This window comes from Onychomys torridus, chromosome 18 (assembly GCF_903995425.1).
Source record: "Onychomys torridus chromosome 18, mOncTor1.1, whole genome shotgun sequence".
Classification (NCBI taxonomy): domain Eukaryota; kingdom Metazoa; phylum Chordata; class Mammalia; order Rodentia; family Cricetidae; genus Onychomys; species Onychomys torridus.
The window spans coordinates 11,632,691-11,660,483 of NC_050460.1; the positions used below are offsets into that span (position 1 = coordinate 11,632,691).

The 27,793-nt window shown below is 42.4% G+C and overlaps 1 protein-coding gene across 1 annotated transcript; it reads left to right on the forward strand.

The window, feature by feature from the left end:
- Nucleotides 1-753: 753 nt before the first annotated feature.
- On the forward strand, nt 754-27,707 carry Adgrf2 (adhesion G protein-coupled receptor F2). The gene is made up of 10 exons (XM_036168090.1): nt 754-1,006; nt 4,681-4,841; nt 9,905-9,947; nt 10,630-10,784; nt 11,674-11,913; nt 13,561-14,922; nt 20,253-20,294; nt 23,498-23,557; nt 26,188-26,264; nt 27,453-27,707. Exons 1-9 carry the CDS (start codon nt 754-756, stop codon nt 26,233-26,235), a joined length of 2,364 nt encoding a protein of 787 aa, XP_036023983.1. The 3' UTR covers nt 26,236-26,264; nt 27,453-27,707.
- Nucleotides 27,708-27,793: the final 86 nt, after the last annotated feature.

Below are 27,793 nucleotides of genomic sequence, written 5' to 3' on the forward strand. Positions count from 1 at the left end.
GGATTTAACTATGGGGCTGGAGAGATGGCTCAGAGGTTAAGAGCACTGACTGATTTTCCAGAGGTCCTGAGTTCAATTCCTAGTAACCACATGGTGGCTCACAACCATCTGCAATGAGATCTAGTTCCCTCTTCTGGCCTTCAGGCATACATGCAGGCAGAACACTGTATATATAATAAATAAATCTTAAAAAAATACAGTATAACAGTACTATTTACTTAGTATTTATATTGTGTTACCTCCTCCTTCTGATACACATGCTATATTTGATGCTGCTGCTTTTTTCTTCTCCTTTCCTTCCTCCTCCTTCTCCTCCTCCTCCCCTTCCTTCTCCTCTTTCTTCTCCTCCTCTTCCTTGTCCTTTTTTGACACACTGTGCAGTACAGGCTGACCTTGAACTCCTGCCTCAGCCTCTGGAACCACTGGGATTTCAGGCAGGCACCATCGCACCTAAACAGGGTTTTATTCTTTTGCCCAGCAGCACTCACATATGACCTCCTGATGACTTCATCCAGAGCCAGAAATGAGACTGGAGTTTTCTCTCTCTGCCTTTCTCTGAGCAAGCTCAGCAACCCTGGACCTTGCTTTCCGATCCAAACTGCTTCATCTCCTGCTTCCCTGTATTGTGTAGTTATTAGAGATAATCTAGAGATGATTAATGGTGGATATGGAGAGGTCATATGCAACTTATGCACAAGCCTTGTACATTCCCAAATATTGGTTATACAAGGAAGGTCCTGGTGCCAATCCCTCATGGGCAACAAAGGGCGACCTCAGTTAGGAGCCCTGGATCAGGAGTTGCAAGATGAATCTGAGTTTTCCAATAACTTGAAATGTGACCTTGGGAAAGCCATTTACCATCTGAACCACAGTTCCTCTTCGGTAGGAGAGAGTGATGGCGTCTACCGGCGTAGCTCATACATTTGTTACAGCATCAAGATGAGAGTTCTATGTGAAATGGGTGCAAAGACCAGCTCTTCTACGTTGGTTCTAGAACGGTGGCATGGTAAAAGTCTGGGATAGCTACAGACTTGGGTTCAGATGCCAGATGTGGGGCCCGGCACCTGTGGGATGAGAAGAGCCAGCTTTATCAACAGCTCTTCAGTTAGGAAGCTCAGACTCCTTTCAGAAGCTCGGGATTATTTGAGAGCACTGAAATAGTGAACCACAGATCTGGACAGTAAAGAGACACTAAGAACTGCTATGTGTTTCTCCCTCGTCTCTCATAATGACAGCATTTATCAGGGTGCATCCATCCGTCGTTGGCCAAGGCTAAAACAGTAGGATGCTGGCTAACAACAGATGCCACCAAATCTTCCAAGAAAAGGTCAAGTTCAGGAAATATCTTTATCCTTGAGAAAAAAGGCAAACAAACAAACAAAAAAGTGAGGCATTCTATTCTGAAACTTAGGGAAAGACAGTATTCCATAGTCTGGTTTCTATGCATGACAAGGTACTCTTGGGTACTAAAGATGGTATTAGAAGGTTCTGGGTCTCTGTAGCAACAGAACCATCAAATAGGCCACCCTGCAAAATCTAATGAAGGCCTCTAGTGAGGAATGTTTCCACTTAAAACATTTTGTGATCATCTTACCATGGATAGAAACATACGTTTCATAATAACCAAAGCTATTTTTATAAACATTCCACTGACTCTAATTCTTTAAACATTAAAGCAAACTATGCGGGTGGCACCCAACTTCACTTCCAGCACTTGGGAGGCAGAAGCAGGTGGATCTGTGTGAGGCTGAGGCCAGTCTAGTCTATATAGAGAGTTCTAGGACAGTAAGGGCTATGTAGAGAGTCCCTTTCTCTTAAAAAAAAAATTAAAGCAAAATAAAATATAGTCACAGTTTTTATGAGTAATACATAACAATTATAGGCAAACCAAACAATTTCCATCTTGACTTGTAGAGCTCATTGTCATTTTGTAAAAAAAAAAAATGGCTTCCTAAGCTTTTGGGTTGAGTAATGCCTCCTTTTTCCTTCCTTCCTTCCTTCCTTCCTTCCTCTCTTCCTCCTTCTTTCTTTCTCTTCCTCCCTCCTGCCCTCCTCTCTCTTCTTTCTTTCTTTCTTTCTTTCTTTCTTTCTTTCTTTCTCTCTCTTCCTTCCTTCCCTCCCTTCTTCCCTCCCTCCCTCCCTCCCTCCCTCCCTCCTTTCTTTCTTGCTTGCATGCTTGCTTTCTTGCTTTCTTTCTTTGACAGGGCCTAGCAACGCAGTTTAGGCTGGCCTTGAACTCCCAGTGATCTTCCTCATTTGCTGTCTACATCGTCATCATCATCATCATTAAATTGTGTGTGTGTGTGTGTGTGTGTGTGTGTGTGTGTGTGTGTGTATGCAAGTGTGCATGTGTGCCTGTGCTCTGGAGCTGTAATTACAGGCAGTTGTGAGTGGCACAGTCTGGGTACTCGGAACCCAACTCCTATCCTCTGGAAGAGCATCAAGTGCTCTTAACTTTTGAGCCATCTTTTCAGTCCCTCTGCTTTATCTTTTGGAGATCTCTTACTCAATCTGGAATTTGACAGTTTGCCCAGTCTGGCTGTCCAGGGAACCCTAGAGACCCTCTGTCTTTGCTTACCCAGTGCTGGTGTTAGAGGTGCCTGAAGCTTCTCTTGGTTGCTACTCTTGGTTTTTATCAGGGTGCTGGAGATTGAACTCAGCTTCTCATGTTTGCACAACAGACACCCTACTGACTTAGCCATCTCCCAGTCTTCTAAGGGATTTCTGTTTGGGTGGAATGGTTATTGTTGTTATTGCTCTGTGTGTGTGTGTGTGTGTGTGTGTGTGTGTGTGTGTGTGTGAGAGAGAGAGAGAGAGAGAGAGAGGGGGGGGGGAATAGAGAGAGAGAGAGTGTGTGTGTGTTTGTGAGAGAGAGGAGAGATGCCAGAGATTGAAACTACAGCTTTGCAAATATGTTACTACTATGCTGTATCCCATACTGATGACAAAATTTAAAAAGAAAAATAATTCAGAAATATTTAGCTTTCCTTTTAGGCTTTCTCAGAATTATGGCAAGAAACTCATCCACAGCTTTAATGTTTCTGTTATACTAAGTGTGCTCAAAGTAATGATAGCCTTGGTGATGGTCTGACAGATCATTAGCATGCTTTTCATAGGGAGCCACTATCTACTTGAGTGCCTTAGGATGAAATAAAAGATGTAAAAATAGCTGTGCGTTTATTGGGAATTATGTGCCCTTTGCATGGCTATTTAAAAGCAATGGGCAGTATGTTTGTCCTTTTGTGTGAGAGCCATAAATGTACTAACGGAATGCTGAAAGATGTGCTGTAAATATTTTTATTGGAATTCCTGTTAGATTAATCTTTCAGGGTAGAAAACATGAACTTAAAAATCAATATAATTTCATCATTTAAGTAATGCCATTGTATATGATGCATGACTGGGTAGAAGAATTCTTTTTGGCTAAGAGTGGTCAAATAGCTAAAAATCAACTATTATGATAGTTCCAGGGCTTTCCAATAACAACCAAGTCTTCTGAATTTTATTCCATCAATAACCTATCATTTATCTATCTATCTATCTATCTATCTATCATCTATCAATCATCTATGCATGTATGTATCCTGTCTATTTATCTGTCTATCATCTACAATCATCTATCTATCAAATCGATCTATAATCTATTATCTACATCTATCTATCTATCTATCTATCTATCTGTCTCTTCATCTGTGTATCATTTATTCATCTGTTGCCCATCTACTTATCTATCTATCATTTACCTCTCTATCTACCAACTATCTTCATGGTGGGAGGGGCACATGCTTTTGGGTACATGCTGAATCTTATTTTTAAAGCTTTATAGGAATATATATTAATTATGGATAATAATGGATTTATACATGCAATTTTCATTCATGCATACAGTGAATTCTGATCATGCAAGAATTCTGATCATGCAAGTCCTTTTATCTAGAAGTGCAGACATCTAACATCATTTAATTACTATCTCACTCAGGATGAAAATCGTAAGATTTAATGTTAATATTCTCAGGTGAATCCTCGAATCTTTTTGATCCTTTGTGTTCCTTATGCATTTTGTCAGATCTCCCCCACATTTCCTTCTTTCTTTCCTCTCTTCCTGCCCTCCTCATCCTTTCTCTTCCTCTGTTGGGTGTATTACTGAGTGTATTGTATGCCTGTCATATCCCAACACTGTTTGCGATGGCAAGCGATCGCTTTAGTTTTGTAATTTCTGTTAGACATAACGAGAACATACCATCGCTGGAATCACTGTTTACTCAGGGAGACACACCTCTCGGGTTGAGATGGAGATAAGAGGATAAGCCCAGCACTTATTTATTCTTCAGAGGTATTTGTAGGCCGAGCTTATCCACAAGAATCCCTGCTCATCTTCTGTAGCCACCTACACAGTTCTCAGCCCTGTTCTAACCGGGGGAATGAGCTGTCATTCCCACTGCCCGAACACAGGCTGTTATTTGTTAGAGCCAGTAGGCCAGGTGAAATCCATCAAGGAGCTTTGTTTAGCGGGATTCCCACGTGAGGCGTGCCATGCAAATCAACAAGAGAGCAGAGAGCAGGACTGGCACGTCCACCTGGAGCCTCCCTGCAGGCAGTGACCGCGGTCGGACACAGGGCTCTCACTGCTGGCCAGAGAGCTGCTTAGACAGCGCTGAAGATGTGGAACTGTGCCTTCAGAGGCATGGCGCTATAAGAGCTTCAGATCAGAGACGGTTCGCCTTTTCATTATTTTGACAGAAGCAAGAATATCAGCTGTGTGGAAGACAATGATCCCCGCCCTTTGGTTGTACGGCTTGGTGCTTCTTTTGCCTACAGAGTCCTGCAAAATATTCTGCCAGGTAAAAAACGGGGAAAGAGTGGACGATGAGCTGGTGGAGAGAACAAGCGGACAATGAATTCCTCAGTTACCAGCTCTTTTACCCGAGAGCTGAAATATAAGGGGAGGGTGGTGATGGAGTGGGCCGGCACAACCTGAAGAAATGACAACAGGGCCTGGAGAGATGGCTCAGTGGTTAAGAGCACTGCCTGCTCTTCCAGAGGCCCTGAGTTCAATTCCCAGCAACTGCATGTGGTGGCTCACAACCATCCGTAATGAGATCTGGTGCCACATTCTGGCCTGCAATAAATCTTAAAACTATATAAAAAAAGAAATGGCAATGACCTGTGACAGAGAAGACCCCTTTGCTATGAATTTGACTCACATTAATTTCCCCCGATCAGATCTGAAACACAACAAAACTGAGATGATTCAAGGATAATCACCCCACTCCCCCTGTTCTTGGGCACTGACCCTTTCACTGGAATCTAGGGTGCTGCTGTTTCCTGAGGGCCTTAATGGTAGAGGTAGGGAAAGCTGCCACAGCGACTAGGAGAAACTAGAGACTTTTAGTGGACAGGACCTCAAAACGATTTGGCTTAATGTGGTACCGTCCCATTCAAAGTGGTAATAGCATTTCCTTTTAGCGTATGGACGGAAGAACAAGGGTGGGGTCTATAGGAAATTACCCTTTTAACTTTTGGAGGGGCAGTAAGCCCCGCCGCTCTTTGTGGTATATTTTCCCTCATACCATATTTTAATTTTCCTCTTATTTGTTTAAAATAAGGTGTGAAGGAACATTGGGATAGAGACGATTTTAAAATATTTTGAGAATTTTGGGAAAAGAATACTATTATTTGACAGAAGACCTGGGAGGCCACCCTAGAACTAAGTGGCGAAGCTCTCATCCCTTACTTTATAGACAGAGACTGAGGTCGGTGATGAAGGATGTGCTCCATATGAGATAAGGTGAACAAGAGCCTCCTTAGGCGAGAATGATTTTGGAAGTTCTTGTCATGAATTTTTCCAATCAATATTCACCATCTAATTACTTTACCCTTCTTCTTTGTGACTTCCCTTCAACCCAACATTGAACTGAAATCCGATTTCTGAGAGAAATTATAGATGCTTTGGGAAGACACATTCTGATGCCCACAGCTTGGTACTATCTTTTGTTTTTCTCATCTACAATTTTCAATAAAATGTGGGGTAGGCAGAGCAGGGGAAACAGTTATTCTTGTTATTGTTGGGGCTCACCCTACCTGGAACATCTTATCCTTTGCTTCCCATTCGATGAATTTCTGGTTCTCAAGCTGCCAGGAGCTGCCCCTCCCCTGACTTACACTGGGAAGCTCTGCAGTTTAAGCGGGTTGCAGGCTAGCATCTGCCTTTCTGTGTCAGATGAGGTTGAGGAATGTTAACATTTGAAGCTAAAGTCCCCCACTTTGGATGCTACCCAGACATGAACTTACTATAGGAACTGGACATGATGTACCTCAGAAAACAAACTGGGCTGAACCAAATCAGGTCTTTCCTCTAAGAAGGTAGACTCTTCAGAACTTGTTGTGGACTTTGTTTAGTGACCAATGGTCCTCCACAGCTGTTGACCTTGATATATTGCCGAACGTGGCCATGTCAATATGGGTTTTGGGTGACTTGAGAGGCCTTCATTCCTGCCATACATCCCCTCTGCCTATTGAACCTGAACCTGATCTGATGTCTGACCTTTGGTAGAGACGTGCTGAAGGAATTAGGAGAACAAATTCTAATCTCAGGAATAAGAGGAGTTCCCTGCACGGCCTTCTTCATGTCACCTCATCTATGACAGCCTCTGCATTCTCATTTGTAAAATAAGGAGATTAGATGGTGTAGATGAATTCCTAAACAGTCTTATTGCATAAGAAACACAGAACCAAACAGAGGTAATAGCTGAAGAGATCAGAGCAATAGCCACAACTAGCCTTAGTATACCACCAGCAGTAGCTTCCACAGAGAGAGCTTCTTCCCATCTAACCTGTGTTTTTAATTGCCTTGCTGTTCTGCCTTGTCATTGGCTCTAAGCCCAGCCACATGACTTCCTTGTCACTGCCTGTCTATACAGACCTCCATGCCTCTATGGTTGACACTGGAATTAAAGGTTCGTGTCACCATACTTGGCTGTGTCCTTGACCATGCAGAGACTCTGCCTGCCATGTGATCGGATTAAGGGCGTAGGCTACCACCGTCTGACTTCTGTTTATGGCTCACTGACCTCTGATCTCCAGGCAAATTTTATTTATTAACATATAAATAAAATATCACATTTCAGCACAAATAAAGTATCACCACAAGATGTACTATCAAGATAGTCTTCAAGATCTCTAGAAATATTATTGTAGATCTTATGGTTTAGTGGAAGCAATGCAACTTTTTGACTGAAACCCCAGGGATTTGTTTGCATGAATGAAAATGAGGGGCCATCATACACTTGTGAGTCCCAGGGCATTCTGTTTCATGAATTTCTCAGTGACACCTTCTCAGCTATGGATAGACATCAATTCAGAGTTTTCATAGTTTTATTTGATAGGAAAACAGGGAATATTCTGTATTGTTTTTGATGACATAGAGAAAAATAATATTGTTAATAGGAAAATAAACTGAGTATCATATGTCGGCCAAATGACAATGCCCAGAAATCTTATTTCTTCCTCAATAACTAGAATCTTGGAATAAAGTTGGAGCCATGGATAATGCTCTTCTCAGCCACTAGAGGGCACTTATTTTGTTCAGAAATGGGAATACTGAGTTTGCCTCTTTTCCTATACACGTTAACATATACATGCCTGTATTTGTGAGTGTACCATGCATACCAATATGTTATTACAAGAGTGTACATATGTACAAGACCTTTACTTAGCAGGGTAAAGGGAGACAATACACAATCATGTTTCTAAGGAACTTAAAATTTAATTGAGAACATAACATGGAAAAGATTATTGAGGTAGCAGGCAGGTGAGTGGAGGCTAGGCAGTGTTGTATGGTAGTGTGGGTAACAAGTCCTTCTGAAGGCAGAGGGAGAGTTAGAGCATCTAGAACTCCATCAGAAAAGACAGCTTGAAAGGGTGAAACATGAGCTCGATGTAATCACTATTCAGTATCAGAATAATCCCAGCAGCCAAACCATAAACAGATCTCACACTTTTGAGGGTGGACCTAAGGGTTTCTCATGTGTCAACTCATTTGTTCCCCCACAAAAGCAGTAATGCCTGTTCTGCTTATAGACAGGGAAATGGAGGCACAGAGAGGTTAATGTTCCCTCCTCAGGAGACAGTTCAGGATTTGAGCGCAGGTGGGCTGGTGGGCTTTTCCTAACCCATTTTCTCAGGATAGCCAGATGTGCATGGGTGGGTAGGGTGAGGGCCACTCCCTTAAAGAAGAGTAGCATGAAATACAAAATGAAAGTGAGTATTTTCTTAGAATGAGAAAAGGAATCAAAATAAATGTCAAACAGAATTGGTTAAAGGATTTGTATTCAGTAATTTCTCAACATTATTTAGTAGTGCATTCAGCAAAAAAAAATACTAGTAATACTTAATTCATGAGCTGTACTTGCATTTTCTCTTACATTTTACATACAGATGAACTTATAATTTCTTCTATATAGAGAATAAAAAACATCATTCTATCATTTTAAAAATCTTATTTTAAACATTTATCTTATGTATATGGGTGATTTGTCTATATGTATATCTGTGCACCAAGTATGTGTCTGGTGCCCTAGGAGGTCCTGGAGCTGTAGTTGTAGATGGCTGTGAGCTGCCATGTGGGTCCTGTGAACTGGACCCAGGTCTTCTGGAAGAACAGCTAGTGTTCATAATGAACTGCTGAGCCATCTCTCCAGCTCCCCATTCTTTCTTTTTGCATTGACCTACACTTCTCTTATTGCTGCTAGTGTGGGAAAACACTGTTTAGTTCTCCCACTTGTTATTAGGAGTTTTATGTAAATATGTAGGATTGCTATGAAAGTTGGGAAAACTTCAAGTTTCTTTCCAAAGAGCTGCAAGACGTCAGGGCACTCAACATTTGTTGTTGTGCTGTAGTTGGTGATCTTCTCTCCAGGTGTAACCAAGCCCACATGGTCCTACAACCTACATATAAAATAACCACTTAGACGCTTATATTATTTATAAACTGTATGGCCATGGCAGGATTCTTGTTATCTATTTCTTTTATCTTAAATTAACCCATTTCTATTAATCTATAAGTTGCCACATGGCTTGTGGCTTACCAGAACCTTACATCTTCCTTGTCATGGCGGTGGCTGGCAGTGTCTCTGCCACCCAGCCTTCCACTTCCCACAATTCTCCTTCTTGTCCCGCCTGCCCTATCCTTCCTGTCTGGCTACTGGTCAATCAGCACTTTCTTTATTTTAACCAGTCAGAGCAACACATTTGACATACAGAACATCCCACAGCATTGTGCTGTTCTGTGGCCATTAATTTTGAATTAATGACCATTAAGGGTTGATGTTCTTGTAATTTAGAAGTGACTGCAAACAGTATAAATGTATCCTATTAAATCCAAAGAAATGTGGTCCTCACTCAGCTCCTTGTCTGGATTTCATTAATAAATGCACCACTCTAGTGATACCCCAAACAGGACAGAGTATGAAGGGGAGGGGTGAGACAGAGCGACAGAAATGGATAATCTCAATAGATGGAAGGTAGTTAGAATATTTTGTCTTTGAAAATATGGTAAATATGATCATGTGAACATGTGATCATGTGGCAAGACCTTCTCCCAGGATTCAATGGGGCCCATACAAGTGAAGTAGTAAACTTCCCTCCACCCAAAATATAGTTTAGGTGCAGACTATAGACTGCAATGATAGAGAATTCTGACTGGGAGGAGAGGATCCCACTGCCTGGCACTGGGGAGGAAAAGTAGAAGGAAATGTCATTGGGCCATATGCAACAGCTGGACTTCCGGTGATTGTGTTTCATCATGGCTGTCTCGGTTATGGTTGTTTGTCTGTGATTAAAATGAACCAGCGGTATCACCTGTTGACATTTGATTTTGCTGAGAATTTTGATTTTCTCTTTTCAGGCCACCAGCAAAAGCAAGGAGAAGGTGATTTCCAGGCCACGTGGTATGTTGGCAGCCATTACCAATCACACAGAAGTTTGGTCATCTGTTGTGAGAGCAGGCAACTCTCAGCCCTTTGGCTCATGGCATGAGAGATGAGACACCTTGATAGATTACATTTGTACTTTGATTATTTACATGCAAATCCATTGTGTCTTTAGCTCCAGCCATATTCATATCTTCCCAGCATCCTCAGCTCTACCTAGTCTCAGACTTCTTTGCTGTGATTCTCTCATTGAGCTAATTCAAACCAGGGCAGCGACTAGAATGGATCTCATTGACCATGGAGCTTGCTATAAAATTCTGGACCAGGAAGCTTCCTTGGGAATGTCAAGGGGAGTAGATTCCAAACAAGAGCTGACCTGGGTATCTCTAGGACTCTGAGGAGATCTTTAGGGGGCTCTGTGTGCATCGGGGAGTTCCATGGGTTTGTCCCTCTTACTTAATGGGAGGAGTTTATACCCTAGTCAGTTTTATACATTGGGATTTGGTGTGTAGTTTTGTCAGAAGGAACAGAATCCTGTTTCATAACTGTGCTATGTCTGCCTAAGCCATTTTTAATCATCTTCAATCTTACTGAGAAAAGATACCCATGTCTACAGAACTGATGTGTCTTCACACTGAATGACCAAGCAGCCACAACCTCAGAACTTTCTATCTGATATGGATGCCTTTTTTTCCCCCAGATGTATGTGATGGTGTATGTAAGGACAATACTGCCCCCTGCTTTCAATCTTGCCCTCCAGACAGTGAGGGCAACATGAAATTTGCCTGTAAGGCCAAGAAATGGCACAAAGTCACTGAAACCTGCCACACCCTTAATGCCATCAGCATCTTTGAGGTAATGTCCTTTCTTGTGTATCAGGATTCTCATGTGGGATCTATGAGTAAATCAGGAACTTCAGGTGATCATATTGCCCACTTAGGGGAGAAGAGAGGCTTTCATGGTAGCAATAGGTTGTTTCTCCTTGAATACATAAATATCTACCTATCTCCCCTCACTTCACTTGGTGCATCTGAAAGTTTGGGTAGTATATCCTGCATCCTGAATGACATGAAGGAACCTGGTCATTTAGGTAGAGCAAGCAAAGGCATCTAGAATTATCATGACCAAGTTCATCATCTTTGCCTTCAGCCCTTTGATACTCATAGTGTACTTTGCTGACATAATATCCCCCCAAACTTGTTAGACCCATGAAATTTGGGCTGCACCTCACACTTTGCTAGGTGAGAAGCTGTAGTCCCATCAGGATCTTCATATGATGTGGGTGCCTGGAAAGGCCTCAGGTTTCCTGGAGCTGGAGTTGTGGGAAGCTGTGAGTCACCTGATGTGGGTTCTGGGAACTGACTCCTGAGTCCTCTGCAAGAACAGCTGCTGAACCATCTCTCTAGCTCCTGCTATTTAAAAAACCAAACATGGTGTCTTGGCTCACCTCTTGAGAATATAAAGATAAGTTAAATGGCAATAAGAATCCATATAAATATATAAGATATACATTAAATGTACATACACAGGGAGTGTCTGAAAAAAAAAACAGATTTATATTTTGCTTTATATAACTTGGTATTAGTCAAATTATTCCACTTTAGATACTACTTTGAAAAATGGAACATGAAAGCATATTACATGATATACAATAGAATAGTAGGGCTCTTCTAAATTCTAGCAAAAGTACTTTTGTATTTAATACAAACTAATAAAAGATTTCTTTACTTTGGTCCTGTTTCAGGAGGATGTGGAGTTATTTTCAGTTCAATCATCTGAATCAACTATAGCTCTACATGAGTCTCACAGACAATCTCAAACCATAACAGATATGTTGATGGAAAAATGTCCAAAGGATTTGTCTTGCATCATCAGAAACATTCAGAAGTCTCCCCGAATACCAGGAAATATTGCTGTGGTGGTAGAGCTCTTGCATAACATCTCGACAGCTCTAACCAGAAAGGTCAATGAGGAAAAGATGAAGGTGTGTGAGCTTGCAGATCAGAAGGTGTTCTCTCTTTGGGAAAGGAATTTAGGTTAGTTGGAATACCCTCTGAGCTTCCCAGGGATTGGGAACCACATATTCCTCCTTGATATTTCCAATGTCCCACATAAAAAGTGCTTAATGAATCTTATAGAAGGAAGAAGAGTAAACAAAAGAATAAAATAAACATATCAGGTCAAGACATGTTAGTAGAGAGAGCTTACTTGGTTCTGTGTTACTCATCTCAGTATTTTTTTTTTTTAATATTTCCCCAGGGTTTGGGTCTGTGATGGGTTGAGTCTGGGAGAGGTTGAGTCCATGAGAGGTTGATCTTTTGAAGGGTTGATTCTATGAGGGGTGGAATCTGTGAGGGTCCAAGGCTGTGAGGGATTGATTCTATGATTGCCTGAGTCTTTAAAGGCCTGGGTCTTGGAGGAGTTGAGCCTGTGAGGTTATGAGTCTGTTGGGGGCCAGAGTCGACTCTGCTTTCTTTAAGCATATTTAAGCTACTGAAATTATTGAAGAAACACTGTGGGTCATGCACAAAGGAAGACTTACATTCATTTGTGAATTAGAACAAATCATTAAAATGGGAAGCAAAATATATGGCCCAACCTTTGAACTACAGAAATGTGAAATGGAATTGGATTCATTTCTTCATGGTTTTGATGCTTAAAGTAGACAGTAGTGAAGGGTGATTGAACCTCTGTGGTCAAGTTCTAGTTTCCAGCGTATTTCTATATAGGATCCTGTGGCACAGCTGGGACTAATAGATGTCAGCTACATTATGGGTACTCTGAAAGGGCAATTAAATGATGGGTTTTGCCCAGGTTTACAGTGGAACTGTTGGTAGAAATGGGCATGTAAAGGCTGCGTACCTGTAGGTTTCATGGGAAGGCATTGAACAAATAAGAGGAAATCAAGGCAAGGAATTCCTTTACAAATAAATCCTCTAAATGGTATCCAATGGTGTATTATGTGTGTGTGTAGGGGGTATGTATGTGTACATGTATGGGTGTGTACTCGTGTGTGTAGGTGTTCATGTGTTGGAGGTCAGAGGGTCATGTCAAATGTCTTTTTCAGTTTCTTCCCACATTATTTTTTGAGACAGAGTCTCTTGCTGATCCTGGAGATTATTGATTTGGTTATATTGACTGGCCAAATAAGGATCTGAGATTCACCTGTCTCTACCTCCCTAGTGCTGGGATTACAAATGTGCTACAGTATCTATCTTTAACATGGTACTGGGGATCTGAACTTGGGTCCTCATGCTTGTATGGCAAGCGCTTTAGTGACTGAGCTGTATCTGGGCCCCTGTCCAATCTTCTGATGTTGGGATATGGTACTGTCATCTACAAATGTGTTGAGCTGCATTATTACCTATTATGGGATGTATACAGTGTGTGGGTTGGACATGGCTGCAAGTAAACTAAAAGCTTTATTGTGCAAGCAAGTCACCAGGGGTTCAATTAAGATACTGAACATGATCCACTGAGTTTAGGGTAGATGTGAGATTCTGCAATTCTCGGAGGTATCTGGGAGTGTCTATGCTACTGGTTAGAAGACCACACTTTGTAAAAGCAAGTCTTATATGTATTGAGAGTTTCAAAGGGTGGCTCACAACTAATCCCAGTTCTTTTTTGACAGAGTTACAGTGCCATGGCTAACCATATTCTTAACAGCAAAAGCATATCAAATTGGACCTTCATCCAAGACAGGAACAGCAGCTGTGTCTTGCTTCAATCAATCGATTCATTTGCAAGCAAGCTATTTGTGAAGGAACATCCCATCAATATATCACATGTCTTCATTCATACCATGGGTACTGTCATGTCCAGGGACAGCCTTGGGAAGAATTTCACTTTCTCGATGCGCATTAATGATACAAGTAATGAAGTTATTGGGAAGGTACTGCTCACAACTGAAGAGCTTCAGAAGGTTCCATCTCCTTCCCAGGTCATCAGCATTGCGTTTCCAACTCTTGGGGCCATCCTGGAAGCCAGTCTTTTGGAAAACATGACTGTGAATGGGCTTGTCCTGTCTGTCATTTTGCCTAAGGAGCTTAAAAAAATTTCACTGATGTTTGAAAAAATTAGTAAGGCAGAAGGGAGGAAGTCCCAGTGTGTGGGCTGGCACTCCCTGGAGAGCAGATGGGACCAGCGAGCTTGTCAGCTGATGCGAGAAAACTCCCAGCAAGCTGTTTGCAGGTGCTGGCCGAGCAAGTCATTCACCTCTTTCTCCATTCTCATGTCACCCAACACCTTGGAGAACCCGGTTCTAATTTACATCACATACATAGGCCTAGGCATTTCCATCTGCAGCCTGATCATCTGCCTGTCCATTGAGGCCTTAGTCTGGAGTCAAGTAACAAAGACAGAGATCTCATATTTACGTCACCTGTGTATTGCTAACATTGCAGCCACCTTGCTGATGGCTGATGTGTGGTTCATTGTGGCTTCCTTCCTCAGTGGCCCAGTATCCCACCACAATGGATGTGTGGCTGCAACATTTTTTGTTCACTTCTTCTATCTGGCTGTGTTTTTCTGGATGCTTGCCAAGGCTCTCTTGATTCTCTATGGAATTCTGATCGTGTTCCATACACTGCCCAAGTCATTCCTGGTGGCCTCTCTCTTCTTAGTGGGCTATGGTTGCCCTTTGGTGATTGCTGTCATCACATTGGCTGTTACAGAGCCTAGAAAAGGTTACCTCCGGCCTGAGGCCTGCTGGCTTAACTGGGACATGACCAAGGCTCTTCTGGCCTTTGTGGTCCCAGCTCTGACCATCGTAGTAGTAAACTTGATTACAGTCACGCTGGTTGTCATCAAGACCCAGAGAGCTGCCATTGGTAGTTCCATGTTCCAGGAAGTAAGAGCCATTGTGAGGATCTGTAAGAACATTGCCATCCTCACACCACTGCTGGGGCTGACTTGGGGATTCGGAATAGCCACAGTCATCGATGGTCGCTCCCTGGCCTTCCATATCATCTTCTCCTTACTCAATGCATTACAGGTAAGTCCATATGCTGTGGTAGAATCTGAAGTGAGACAGTATGTGCAGCTGTTTTATAATCAGGAACATGTGGCACTATGTTTAATGCAGAAGGCAGTGAAATAGAGATTCATTTTTGTTTCAGAAAGACCCAGATTTGAATTCTGACTCTCATATTTACTAAGAATATGTAGCATGATCTTTGCATGTCTAGTTTTTGTGAGCATGTTTTTCTCATATAAAAGAGAGTACAATGCCACCACTTTCTAGAGGTGCTCAGAAAATGAAATAAATGATGAATTTGAAAGCAACAAGTCAAATACTAAAATTAGGTACCAAAGACCATAAATATCTATTAATAGGCTGAGGTGTTTTTTTTTTTTTTTTTTTTTTTTTTTTTTTTTTTTTTTTGTTGTTGTTGTTGTTGTTGTTTTTGAGATGTATCTTATGTATCCTAGGCTAGCCTCAAACTCACTATGATCTTAAATTTTCGATCTTCTTCCTTCCATCTCCCAGGTACTGGGATTACAGTTGTGCACCATCATGCATCATTTATGGGGTCCTGGACATTGAACCCAGGGCTTCATGCATGCTAGGCAAATACTCCACCAAGTGAGCTGTATCGCTAAGCCCTAGTTACTATTCAGAAAACAAGCAATCACCTCTTCTAAAATTTAGTCTTAGACTGGAGGTGTTATACTTTTTACACTTGTTAGATTGTCTACTACTTAGACTTTTTAGATAGCAGTGTATACCATTTTATTTGAACAAGGCAAGTTATACAAAGAAGCTTTTCTTTCTTTCTTTCTTTCTTTCTTTCTTTCTTTCTTTCTTTCTTTCTTTCTTTCTTTCTTTCTTTCTTTCTTTCTTTTTCCGGAGCTGAGGACTGAACCCAGGGCCTTGCACTTGCTAGGCAAGTGCTCTACCACTGAGCTACATCCCCAACCCACAAAGAAGCTTTAAAGGTCATTTCTTTTCACCCTTCTCACACTTGTACAGGTTAAGCAATGTTCACAGTTTCATGTGTATCCTTGGCAAATTCTTTCTGTATGCTTATACAAAAATATGCTTAATATGAGAATTGAAAACTTACGTGTATTCTTATGTACCTGTTAGGCATGCATGCCTCCAACATTCCATTTTAGATGGTGTTGGAGGTCAACCTCAGGGTTCTGTAGGCTGTGCTTTGCCTGCTGAATGATATCATAGCCATGATGCAACTTTCCTTCTCACTTAAAATTAGATCATAGTCTTCCACTGGTCTAGTGTATAGAGTCTATACAATGTCTAGACAATGTTTTCTATTTAACATTTTCCTTCTTGATTGAAATTATGTACATTAAATATAGAGATTGCAATTAATTAAAAAGAAAGCTTCTAGTTTCCTGAAGAAATGAAGCTATACATTGTTCTGGGTGTGTGTGCAGAGTAGACAGTGCAAGTATTTTCAAATATGTGGTAACGGGGACTTCAAATCAAGTATCTACTCATTTTTCTCTTTCAAAATGTGACTACAAATGATTCACTTTACTAAACATTTTGATGCCTTGGAGAACACTGCTAACAGTACTAGGGTGAGTGTAACATTTTAAATCTTGGCTATTTTCTATATTTCTATAAAAAGTGTTACTGCAGTCTAGATTTATAGCAATGCCAGTAATTTTCAATTCATTACACTTCTTTACAAAGTTAGTCATCAATGGGACTAAGGTAAGACCCTAGGGTTTCTAACTTTCAGCTCAGTGAATCTCCAGGCTACTCTTCATAGACCCTTAATAAATACCTGTCTCATGCCACAGCAATGCCTTTCCTTGTTCCCCTCAGGCTAGCTGACTTGTGACTCTTGTTCTGGATTGGACTGTGAGCACCTGAGTTTGGATACTGCAGGCATTTTCACTTATAATAGGATCAACTTGAAACTCAGGTTGTTTTCTGTCTTTACTCCTGGCAAGGAGAAGGATGAAATCATTGGGATGCCAGTACCTATGAAGTAGTGGTCAGCTGCCAACCAGTGTGAGCAAGGGCTAGATACTGGGATGGGAGAAGGCAGAGCTATACTGGCTTGTTACTGGCTTGTGGAAACTTACTCATAGTTCAGGAATTTTTGTGAGCTGGTTATAGACACAGCCATCAGTAAAATTCAGTGACCCTGATTCACAGGGACAATAATTAGATTAAAAACAACAGTCATGTATTCCCCAAACTTCTTTCTTTGTCTGTTTTGATACACTCTCTGCTTGTCTCTGTAGCAGGGCATCCTTAGGATGCTCAGTGAGAGAGTAAAGGGAGCAGGGCCAAGGGTCCTCTGAGGTCAGATATAATCAATGGTATAAAAAGCAGCGCAGCAGAGATGGGCTTAAGGTGAGAAGAGGTGAGGGGCAGCTGAGGCTGACCGAGCAAAAGCAGGTGGGATTCTGAAACAGGTGGGAAGGCAGAAGATGCAGGAGGCAAGCCTTTCTAAAGTGGTTCTGATTCTAGTCCTACAGAAATGATTGGGAGCCTAGCCAGCCCCTCCACGGTTGAAGTATTAGTGTGGAGTCAGTGGCTGCCTTGGGTGTCACCAGTGGCTGCTGCCTCTTGCCTCTCCTGTGTTCTCTGGGAGCTATTGTGGGCTGGGTGGGATTTGGAGACACCCTCAGCTCCCAAAGCTATTTTAGTAGCAGAATAAAGCATTATAGACTAAAACCAGCAAAAAGACTTGAGGCTTACCTGCTTACATTGTGCTTTATCCCCTGAAAGAGATGGGGAGAATCTATCCCTGCTGATTTTTTAAAAAAGATTTATTCTTTCATCTATTCTCTGTTAGATATTGAACTCTGTGAATAAACTTCTTACAAGGTGATGTAAACCAATGAAAAGTGATTTTGATGGAATATTTGTGGCTATATAGACTCTGGGTGGGTAATAAAGTTATTAGGCAGAGGATATAGTTTAGTGGTAGAGTCCTTGCCTGGCATGTCCAAAGCCCCTATTTCAATCCCCAGTAACTCCTCACACAAAGAGACCACAAACAATTATTAAATATATGCACATCGGAATACAGAATCAACACATTTTGGTTCTGTTCCTATTATTATTATTATTATTTGTGTTTTGAGACAGATTCTCTGTATGTAGTCCTGACTGTCCTGGAACCCACTATGTGGACCAGCTGTCCTTGAACTCACAGATTCACCTGCCTCTGCCTCCTGAGTCCTGGGATTAAAGGCATGTGCCACTCTGCCTGGTGCCAAACATTATATTAAAGGTTGAATATACAAATATATAAAATCAACCCCAGGGATTTAAAACTCCTATGAAGAGAGACAGGCTTTTTAGTCCTTCAGCCAAAACAAAAACCCAGACAGAAAATAAATCAAAAAACAAAACCCCACAAAACTGTGTAGAGGAAATATTCTACAATTTCGGTTTTTAGATGTCTTAGTTACTGTTCTATTATTGTGAGGAGACACCATGACCAAGACAACAGTTAAAAGAAAGCATTTGCCTGGGGGCTTGGTTACAGTTTAGAGTGTTAGTCCATGATCATCATGGCCGGAAGCAGACAGGCATGGGGCTAGAGCAGTAGCTGAGAGCTTTACATCCTGATCTGCAGATTGCAACAAGAGACAGAGAAATTGATTCTAGTGTGGTGGGCTTTTGAAACATCTAAGTCCACCTCCAGTGACACAGCTCCTATAACAAAGCCACACCTCCTAATCCTTTCCAAATAGTTCTACTGAGCATTCAAACCTATAAGCCTTTGGGGGCCATTCCAATTAAAACCTCTACACTAAATTAAAAAAAAAGTTCCTGGGCCAATTTCATTAATATTTTGATTTTGAAATGCACCCCTAGTATCAAAGCAAGCTGGTCTGTATCTGTTCCAAGCAGATTTACAAGAATAATACTTTGTAAACTAATGGTTTATGCCAACCATGACATGTTCATGCGAGAGTTAGTGGCAGGTTAGGCTTTGAGGTGTGAGAGCCAGTGATATGGCACAGTAGATAAAAGTGCTTGATGTGCAAGCCTGACAACCTGAGTGCCATTCTGGAACACATGTGAAAAGTCAGATACAATGCTGAGCATCTGTTACCCAGAATCCTCCCAGAAGATGAGAGATCAACTGGAGAATTGGCCAGAGGCTCATGGACCAGCTAGTATGGAGTGTGCAGCATGGCAGAAATAAGAGAGACCCTGACTCACAGTGTGGACTGTCAAAACTGACCCCTGAAAGCAAGTCTCTGATTTCTACATGTGTGCTATGGTACCCATCCACACATCCACCCATAGTTATACGAACATAAACTCCACACATGTCAATCATAAATAAAATTAAACAATTGTAAACATTTCTAAAAATAACCATACAGTTTGATAAAATCTCCATGCAGACCAGGCTTGGGATTTATGGACTGTCTACATGGGAAAGTGCATTCCAGTACATTAGAGGAAGGAATGAACTTCCTGGCTTCACACTGGTCCCTGTCATCTTCCATCTGTCAACTGCATTTTCATCAAATTGTGCTAGCAATAGGCTGTTGTTCTAACTGCATCTTTATGGTGGCAGCTGCGTTTCTCTGACTGGGCTCACGTTCAGTTGGGAAAGCAGAGTGATGTAGCAAGGGGGTGCCTCCAGGGAAGGTCAGCTTCTCACCTTCCCTGTCCATGCACCACCCAAGCCATTCAACATCCAATAAGTGAGTCTAAGGGATGTTGCTGTCTAGAGCATCTTAAAAGTTGTGCTTCTGAACTTCCTTTTCCTCATGAAAAGAATGGAGCTGTTCCTTGAAATTTCCTTCCTCTAGGGAGGTTTTGTGTTGTTACTAGTGGAAAACTGAAAATATGAAAACAAAACCTCAAATGGATTGTAGCTATGCAGGATGGTCTTCATTTCACCAATGGGGTCTTCCTCTGCATGGATGACATGAGGAGTTATGGGCAACCATGTGTGCCTGCTTTTCTTTGTGCTGTAGAAGTGTATTTTATTAATTACTGTTCAGATGCACTGCCTAGCATCTCCATTATATCTTTTTTCAATCATTATATCCTGAGGGCAACAGCTCCTGAAAAATGAAAAGCATTTTCATGCCTCTCAACCTGAAGATTCTAAGAAGTCCCTGCATAAAGCAAGGGTTTGCTCTGTGTCTACAGTGGCCAGAACTCTTTGTTGACAATTTTTTTTTTTACAGTATCTGTCGAACTCATAAGTAGGCCATGAGTAGGCCCTGTGGCCTTAGACTAGGGAATGAGAAGAATAGAGTTCTTTTCTTATGGCCAGAATAGTAGTGATGTGATGAATGCCACACTTGTTATTCTTACCATCATTGTATTGTAAATGGATCTTCTTCTCCCTCCATCTTTCACAGGGCTTCTTCATCCTGGTGTTTGGAACAGTCCTGGATCCAAAGGTACTGTATGTGAACCATCCTTGGCTTTCTTGTGTTGAGTACTTGACCTGAAATGCTGACTTGTGAAGAACACTTATTGAACTTTGACCTCAGTCATCTGTGCAGTCACCTGGAACAGAACACCAGTCTTCTTTTAAAGTTGTTTTGAGATTTTATTTATCTTTGTATGGATGAGTGTTTGCCTGAAATGATGTCTGTGTACCAGTGTTGTAGTGCCTGCAGAGCCCAGAAGGTGTTGGATCACCAGAAACTAGAGTTACAGAAGATTGTGAGCTGCCTTACAGGTGCTGGGACTTGAACCCTGGTCCTCCGGAAGAGCATCCAGTGCTCTTAACCTCTGAGCCATCACTCCAGCCCCATCAGGGTTCTTTTAATGCAGGTGATTGTTATCATCATCCTTCAAGCTCTTTTGAGGATACACATTTTATGGACTTTAGCTCTAACCTCAAAACCATCAGAGAAATTTCTATTTTCTGTCTTATAGATGAGAAAAGGGAGATTCTGGATGAAGAAACAGCTTGCTCTAGATCCCACTCGATTTCTAATGACAGAAACAGAATTATTTTTTTTTCTTTTCTTTTTTTTTGTTTTTTTGTTTTTGTTTTGAGCTGAGGATCGAACCCAGAGCCTTGTGCTTGCTAGGCAAGTGCTCTACCACTGAGCTAAATCCCCAGCCCCAGAATTATTTTTTTATTAAGAAATTTTTTTCATTCATTTTACACAACAATCAAAGTTCCCCTCTTCCCTCCTTCCACCCCCCAGCCTCCCCCTCCCCACTTTCCCCCAATCCTCCGTACCAGAATGCAAGGCCTCCCATGGGGAGGCACATCCCATAGAGGCAAGTCCAAGCCCTTTCCCCTGCCTCAAGGTTGCAGGAGGTGTCCCATCATAGGTAGTGGGCTCTAAAAAGTCTACTCATGCACCAGGGATGGATTCTGATACTACCACTAGCCCCCACCCCACCCCTCACGCAGATCAAGCTACATAATTGTCTCACCATGCAGAGGGCCTAGTCCAGTCCCATGTAGGCTCCACAGCCAGAGATGGACTTTTTAGCTAAATCTCACAGTGTTATTTTGGGAGGATGCCTCTTGGATTTGAAGGATGTATGTCAGGAATAGCCCCTAGTGTACCACAGAAGTGCTTAATGAGGGATACCAAGGGGTTCAGTTCCCAGCACTCACTTGGCAGCCCACACATCAGTCATCCCAGTTCCAGGGGATCTAATGCCTTCTTCTGACCTCCAGGGGCAGTGCATGCACATGGTACAGAGACATACATGTAGGCAAACAATCCATGTCCATAAAGTAGAAAGTTAAAAAAAAAAAAGCTAAAAAATAATGAAAAGGAGCAACACCAAAACAAAATTGAAAGCACAACACCTAGCTTCACTTTAGGGTATTATATTTTGAAAGTATTGATGTTATTGAAGTTAACATCGAAGGTTTGTGAGAGGAATTTTAAAAATGTCCTTTCATTTCTTATCAAGATGCTGTGTCAACCTAAAAGTCACTCAGAGGTGATACAGAGTTATACTTGATATTTCTATGTGTAGATGGTCTCAGTCTTACAACATTCTATCTCACAAACCTTTGAGTTTACCATTGTGCAGAATGGTACTCATTTAGCAGGAACCCCATTTTGGACTGAGCTCTTTTCCAGGGCTAGCATCTTGCAGCATCGTACTCTCTCCCCAGACTGGGCAGTGGCAGTTAGCCACAGCTTTGAGTCAGCCATGAGCTTGCAATGGTAAACAGCCAACACTCCATGGTATCACAAAACTGTGGTGTTCAGTAGGTAGGTACACCAAGTGCAAGTGCAAATTTGACTTAAGATATTTTCAGCTTACAATGGGCATGTTTTGATTCATCTCCCTTTCACAAGGAGCATCAATGCTGGCTATGCTTCACAGTGCTTGTGAGTTCCAGATTGTAAAAACAGAACCTGTAAAGCAACTTTATAAGTGAAAACACACAGGAAGCATTTGTGATACCCCACAGTCATAATTGCCAGGGTTGTGCATCTGGTAACTGTGACACCATAACTAGCACACAGAGTCAAATAACAACAGCACCTTTGCTCTGTGTGCCAGAGTTAGATACAAAGAATTCCAAGCTATGCAGTCTCTGTAAAGGTCAGAATCTCTTCATTAAAATTAAAATGTAAAAGGCAAATACAGGAAACGTCACAGGACCAGACATGATGAATAGATGCAAAGGAACAAGGAGTCCTAAAAATCCTAACATCAGTTGAAAACTGAGCATGTCTTCCAAAATGCACTTACTATTAACATTTAAATTGAATACTATGTACACTATGAAATACAGGATTTTGAAAAGGATCAGAGCAGGAAATGTCAATAGAAGTGCCAGTGTGGCTTTGAAGGTCCCAGTGGATGCCAGGAACACCTCCCTCCCTTACAAACTGCAGCAAGGACTTTGCATCTTTAGGGAGGGGTGAAGGCTCCCTGACCTGGAGGGCTTTCACTGGCATTAGTGTGGAGACAATGTATACAGGGCCTTGGAAAGAAATGTTTTCCATGGCAGAAGGGAGAAAGGAAGGAAACAGAAGAGGGCTGGGGAGGGAGTCAGGATGGTCTACAGTTGATGGACATGAATCCCAGACCTGGATATTTATCTGTGCGGCAGACTGAGTTTAGATGTTATTTAATCTTGGAGTGTCAGTGGACAATCATATCTACCTTTCAGGATTATTTTCTTAATAAAATGGGATGACAGATAAGAAAGACACTGTAAAACTATAAAACCATCGTTGTCGTCATCATCATCATCATCATTAATCATCATCATCATCATCATCTCCTTAGTTCTGGACCCAATGATGCCTTGCATCTTCTTTATAGAAGGTTTGAGTAGTTTCAAATGAGATGTGATGAACTACTTTAATGGTTCAAAAACTAATGCCAAAGCTGTAATTGGAATCCACAAACTTGTGCAAGCTTGATTCTTAGCCACTGGTCCATCCATGTTTAAGACCACAGACATGTGTGTGCTCCAGAAGCTGCCCCTCCTCTGTACCTCCTCATCTCCTTGATTTTCTCCAGCTCACTGCACCATGTTACAGATCCCACCAAAAGGACCCAGCTGGCCACTGGTTCCCTTGCCATGGTATTTGCCATATCCAAGCATATTGTTAACTTCTTATAAATGTTTAATTATTAACCTATTTTGTTTAATTTCCAGATAAGAGAAGCCTTAAAGAGTCGAGTGGCATCTGCCAAATGGATCTCCAGAGTATCAGAGGTGAATGTTTTGTTTTGTTTTGTTTTTCATTTGACAAGGTAGCAGTGTAAAACCTTTCGGTGTCGATTTTTCCTTGGTTCAGAATGGTCCAAATATGAAGATGAAAGTCCGTTTAAATGTATAACGAGGGGGTGACAAGGTGGCAGGTGTTGTAGGTATGAAATAGGAAGCGGGTGATTAGAAGGAGAAGTGAAAAGAGATGAGTGATCTCAGGCTCCCAGGACAGTCTGTTGGTCCCTTCTGATATCGTTCAGTTGACCATACACAAAGTGTGAGGATTCCAGGGAAGCACACACTGAAACCCTGTACAAAGGACTCCCAGGAGCTTGATTATCAAGGAAGCAGTTTCCATGGTTACCAGAGTGGCATAGGCACAGGGCCAGTTCAGGCATGTGGTGGAGGTGCTCCAGTCATCATGTGGGGACTGGACTGTGATGTACCTTTGCCTTATCCTCTCTTTTTATAATTTACAAACTTCATTGTGATGCAAGGCTGTTGTGAGTGAGGGAAGAACTGGCAATGTTTACATGTCAACAAAAGGGACTCAGGGTTAACCTAAGGAATATACCCAACCACAGAAGGTGATCTGCGGCTTTGATTCATCACCCGCCACTCCTTGGCCTTGCGGAGCTGTGTGCTTGGCACCGGTGGCTGAGTGCATCACTTTTCATTTCCATATCTGTCTTCCCATCCCATTTCCTCCTGCTTATCTCCACCCCTCCTTCTTTTCCTAGTCTCTTCCTCTTTGCTCTCAGTCAAGCTTTGGTCACGTTCTTAGTCCTTCTGGGGAGATTACTGACTTCTCTATATTCTCTCCCATCCTAAATAAAGGGGCAAATTTACCCGGAATAGACATTTCCTCCAACAAGGCTACACCTCCTAATCCTCTCAAATAGTGCCACTCCCTGGTGGCCACTCCCTGGTGACCACTCCCTGGTGACCACTCCCTGGTGACCATTCCCTGGTGACCAGTACTCACATCTGTGAGCCTGTGGGGCCGTTCTCATTCAGACCTTCAAACCACCACAGGCTCTCTTCTCTGACTTGATTATTTCAGCTCTCTTTCAAAGTAGTGGCCTTGGTCCCTTCCATATATGGTTTTAGAATGCTCTATTCAGGTCACTGTAGTTAGTTTTCCTGCCTGGCCCAGTCAGGACAAATCTCTCTTACCCGCCATCCCACAGTCGCTCAGACCCAACCAAGAAAGCACACAGAAACTTACATTGTTTAGAAACTGTATGGCCGTGGCAGGTTTCTTGTTATCTACTTCTTCTATCTTAAATTAACCCATTTCTGTTAGTCTATACTTTGCCACATGGCTTGTGGCTTACCAGTGTCTTTACATGTTGCTTCTCCTGGCAGCAGCTGGCGGTGTCTCCTCCAGCCTTCCCATTCCCAGCCTCCTCCTCTTCCTTGTCCCGCCTACCCTATCCTTCCTGCCTGGCTACTGGCCAATCAGAACTTTATTTACACAGAGCGATATCCACAGCAGGTCACTCTAGGGAAATTCTGGCCTTTGATGCCTAAGAAAAACAGTCTTTTTTTCCCACCTCTCTGGTTTTTACGTAAGTCAGAAAGACACCTAGCCCTTCATTATTGTTGGTGGTCTGAGTCAGTCGTCTTTGATGTTGGCTGTATCTTAGAAACATCTTGGGAGCTTAAAAAAACAAAAACAAACACAAACAAACAAACAAACAAACAACCCCCCACACACACCAAATCACAATCCTGGCCTCACCCAAAAATTAGACCAGAAACTCTCAAGGCTTGAGCCTAAGCACTTACTTTAAGCTCTGCAGTTGATTCTGCCCTGTGGCCAGGGTTAAGAGCCTCTGCTCTAGGTACAACATATATTTAGCCTTCATTTGAAATTTATTCCTTTGTTCTGCTCAGCAGCTCTAGGCCATTGCCTGTCATTAGCTTTCACACCCTTACAGACGTACAGAAGTGGAGTACCATCCATTTGGCTGCTCTGCTTTGAGGGCCTCTGATCCCTGGTGGCAATCTTCTACAGATTGAACTCACCTTTCATGGGACCTGTATGGACAGGACTAGTCCCAGTTCCCCAACACCCAAGACAGCATACACTCTTGTGTTCATTTTGTAGCTGACAAGGTGAGCTAGCCTATGCTCATGTAGCCACAGATCTGGCAATGTGTAAATGTCTTGACTCTTTAGAGAACTCATATCTAAAACATATCCAAAAGATCCTTTGGCACATGAGCATCACAAAGGTGTAGGGGGACTTTAATGTTGAGGGTTTGAGTGGAATAGCCATTCAGAAGCCAAGTGCAAGACACCAGGCTCTTTTCCTCTCTCCACCCTCTAACCCCTCTCTTCTCCCTTCCACTCCTCTCCCTTCCCCTAACCCTCTCTTTTCTTTCCTCTCCTCCTCCTGTTCCTCCTCCTGCTCCTCCTCCTTGTCCTTCTTTGGAATTCTCCAGGGCCAGGTTATGGTAGAGAAGGACCCCTTAGACAAGCCTGTCACTATGTTGTTAGTTTTCATATAAACAGGAAAGGAGGAGGTGGTATGAAAGGGTAAAACAGCTTCCCATGCACCTAGAATCACCATGATCATTGCGGACTGACTGGTATTGATAATAAATGCAATTATATTTTGTCTTCAACAGGACCTTTCTTCTCAATTCTCTTGCCATCCTACCAAAGGGCCAAGCTAACCAACCAGGATACATCCCTAACACGGGAGGTGAGTATGCAGCAAGAGAGCCTGTAAGTGAGCTTTGAGTTGATGGCATTTCTTTGATTGTAATTAGGAATAAATTCTCTTATTCTTGTCTTGGTAAGGCACATTCTGGGGCTGCTAAAATTTGTGTCCCACACAACAATAAGGCACATCTGAGAAGGCTTATGACCTGGCCCGGGTGTGCTTATGGGGGCTGAGGAGGGTCCTCGCTCTTCCTGGGTCCCTCTGTCCCATCTCTTCTCATGTTTTCCACTCTCAGGACATCTTGCATCAGCAATGTCACCAAATCTCCTACTTTTCCTTTCCATAGTTTTAAAAGGTCAAGAAATTATGACTGAAATTATGGGAGAGGCCTCAGCGTGGGGACCTAGAAGCTGGACAGACTCATAGGGAACTAGATTTAGAGGAACAAGCCACAGAGAAACTAATTTAGATCCATATGGAAGGACACGGTAACTCAGGTTTGGAAGAGAGCCAACCAGCTACAGAGTGCTCTAGAACAACAGGGTGGAAGACAGAGACAAACACAAACATGCTGAAGCATCCACATCCCTGGGACAACTCACAGAGATGGGAAGTATATGTAGAGCGAGTGAGAGGTATATGAGGAACTCAGAGAAATGCAGAATGTCTCAGAAAGGATGATATACACACAGACCAGGACTCACACAGAGTGCAGAGAAACAGAGATGCAGAGAGAGGTATGTGAAGTGAGTCTCCCATCCCCTACTTCAACACATCCAGTCTCCAGCAGCCTTTGTGGCCTTGACCATAGCCCAAGACCTTGTAGAGAGAAATGGTTCTTTTCTGAGAGGAGTTATACTTCGAAGGAAATGGGTTCTGTTGTGTTTAACACATGCGTCTGTAATCCCAGCACCTGGAAGGTGGAAGCAGGAGGATCACGACACATAAAAGGTTTGAGGCTAACTTGTGCTACCTGAGATCTTGTCTCACCCCATTCCTGAAATGAAGTGGTTTGTGTTAGAGAAAGGCAAGGCTTGCAACTCAGCACCTCTGGAGAATAGAACAAGACAATTTCCTGGGTTCCAAAGAGCCTTATAGGAAGAGACTGTCCACTGGGCAGCTAGACTCTGCCAAAGGGACTTATACAGAGCAAACTCAGTGTGCAAGTATGAAGCATCTGTGTCTTGCTACTTGTATGTTTAAGCTGTGATTTTCTGTTTTTGACAGGGTTGCTCACTCCTGGAATGGCAGTGCCTGAGGAAGCATGCACTTAACTCCTGTCCTCTTGCCATTGGGTACTTTGAAGGAAGCTTCCCACACTTCAGAGCTGATGGAGGAAGGGTGACATGTGGAAAGCATGAGGGCCCCTGTTGAAGCAGTTCCATGCTTCTAAACATGTCTTGCCCATCAACTGTAAATCTATATATGACACACTAAGCATCTGCAAGGGACAAGAAGAAAAAGTGGGACACAGTGACAGGGTCTCACTGGTACCTCTCCCTCCACACTGCTGGGTCATACTTATCATCAGCAAAGGAGGCCCAGGATGAAACGTGTTTCATTCTACA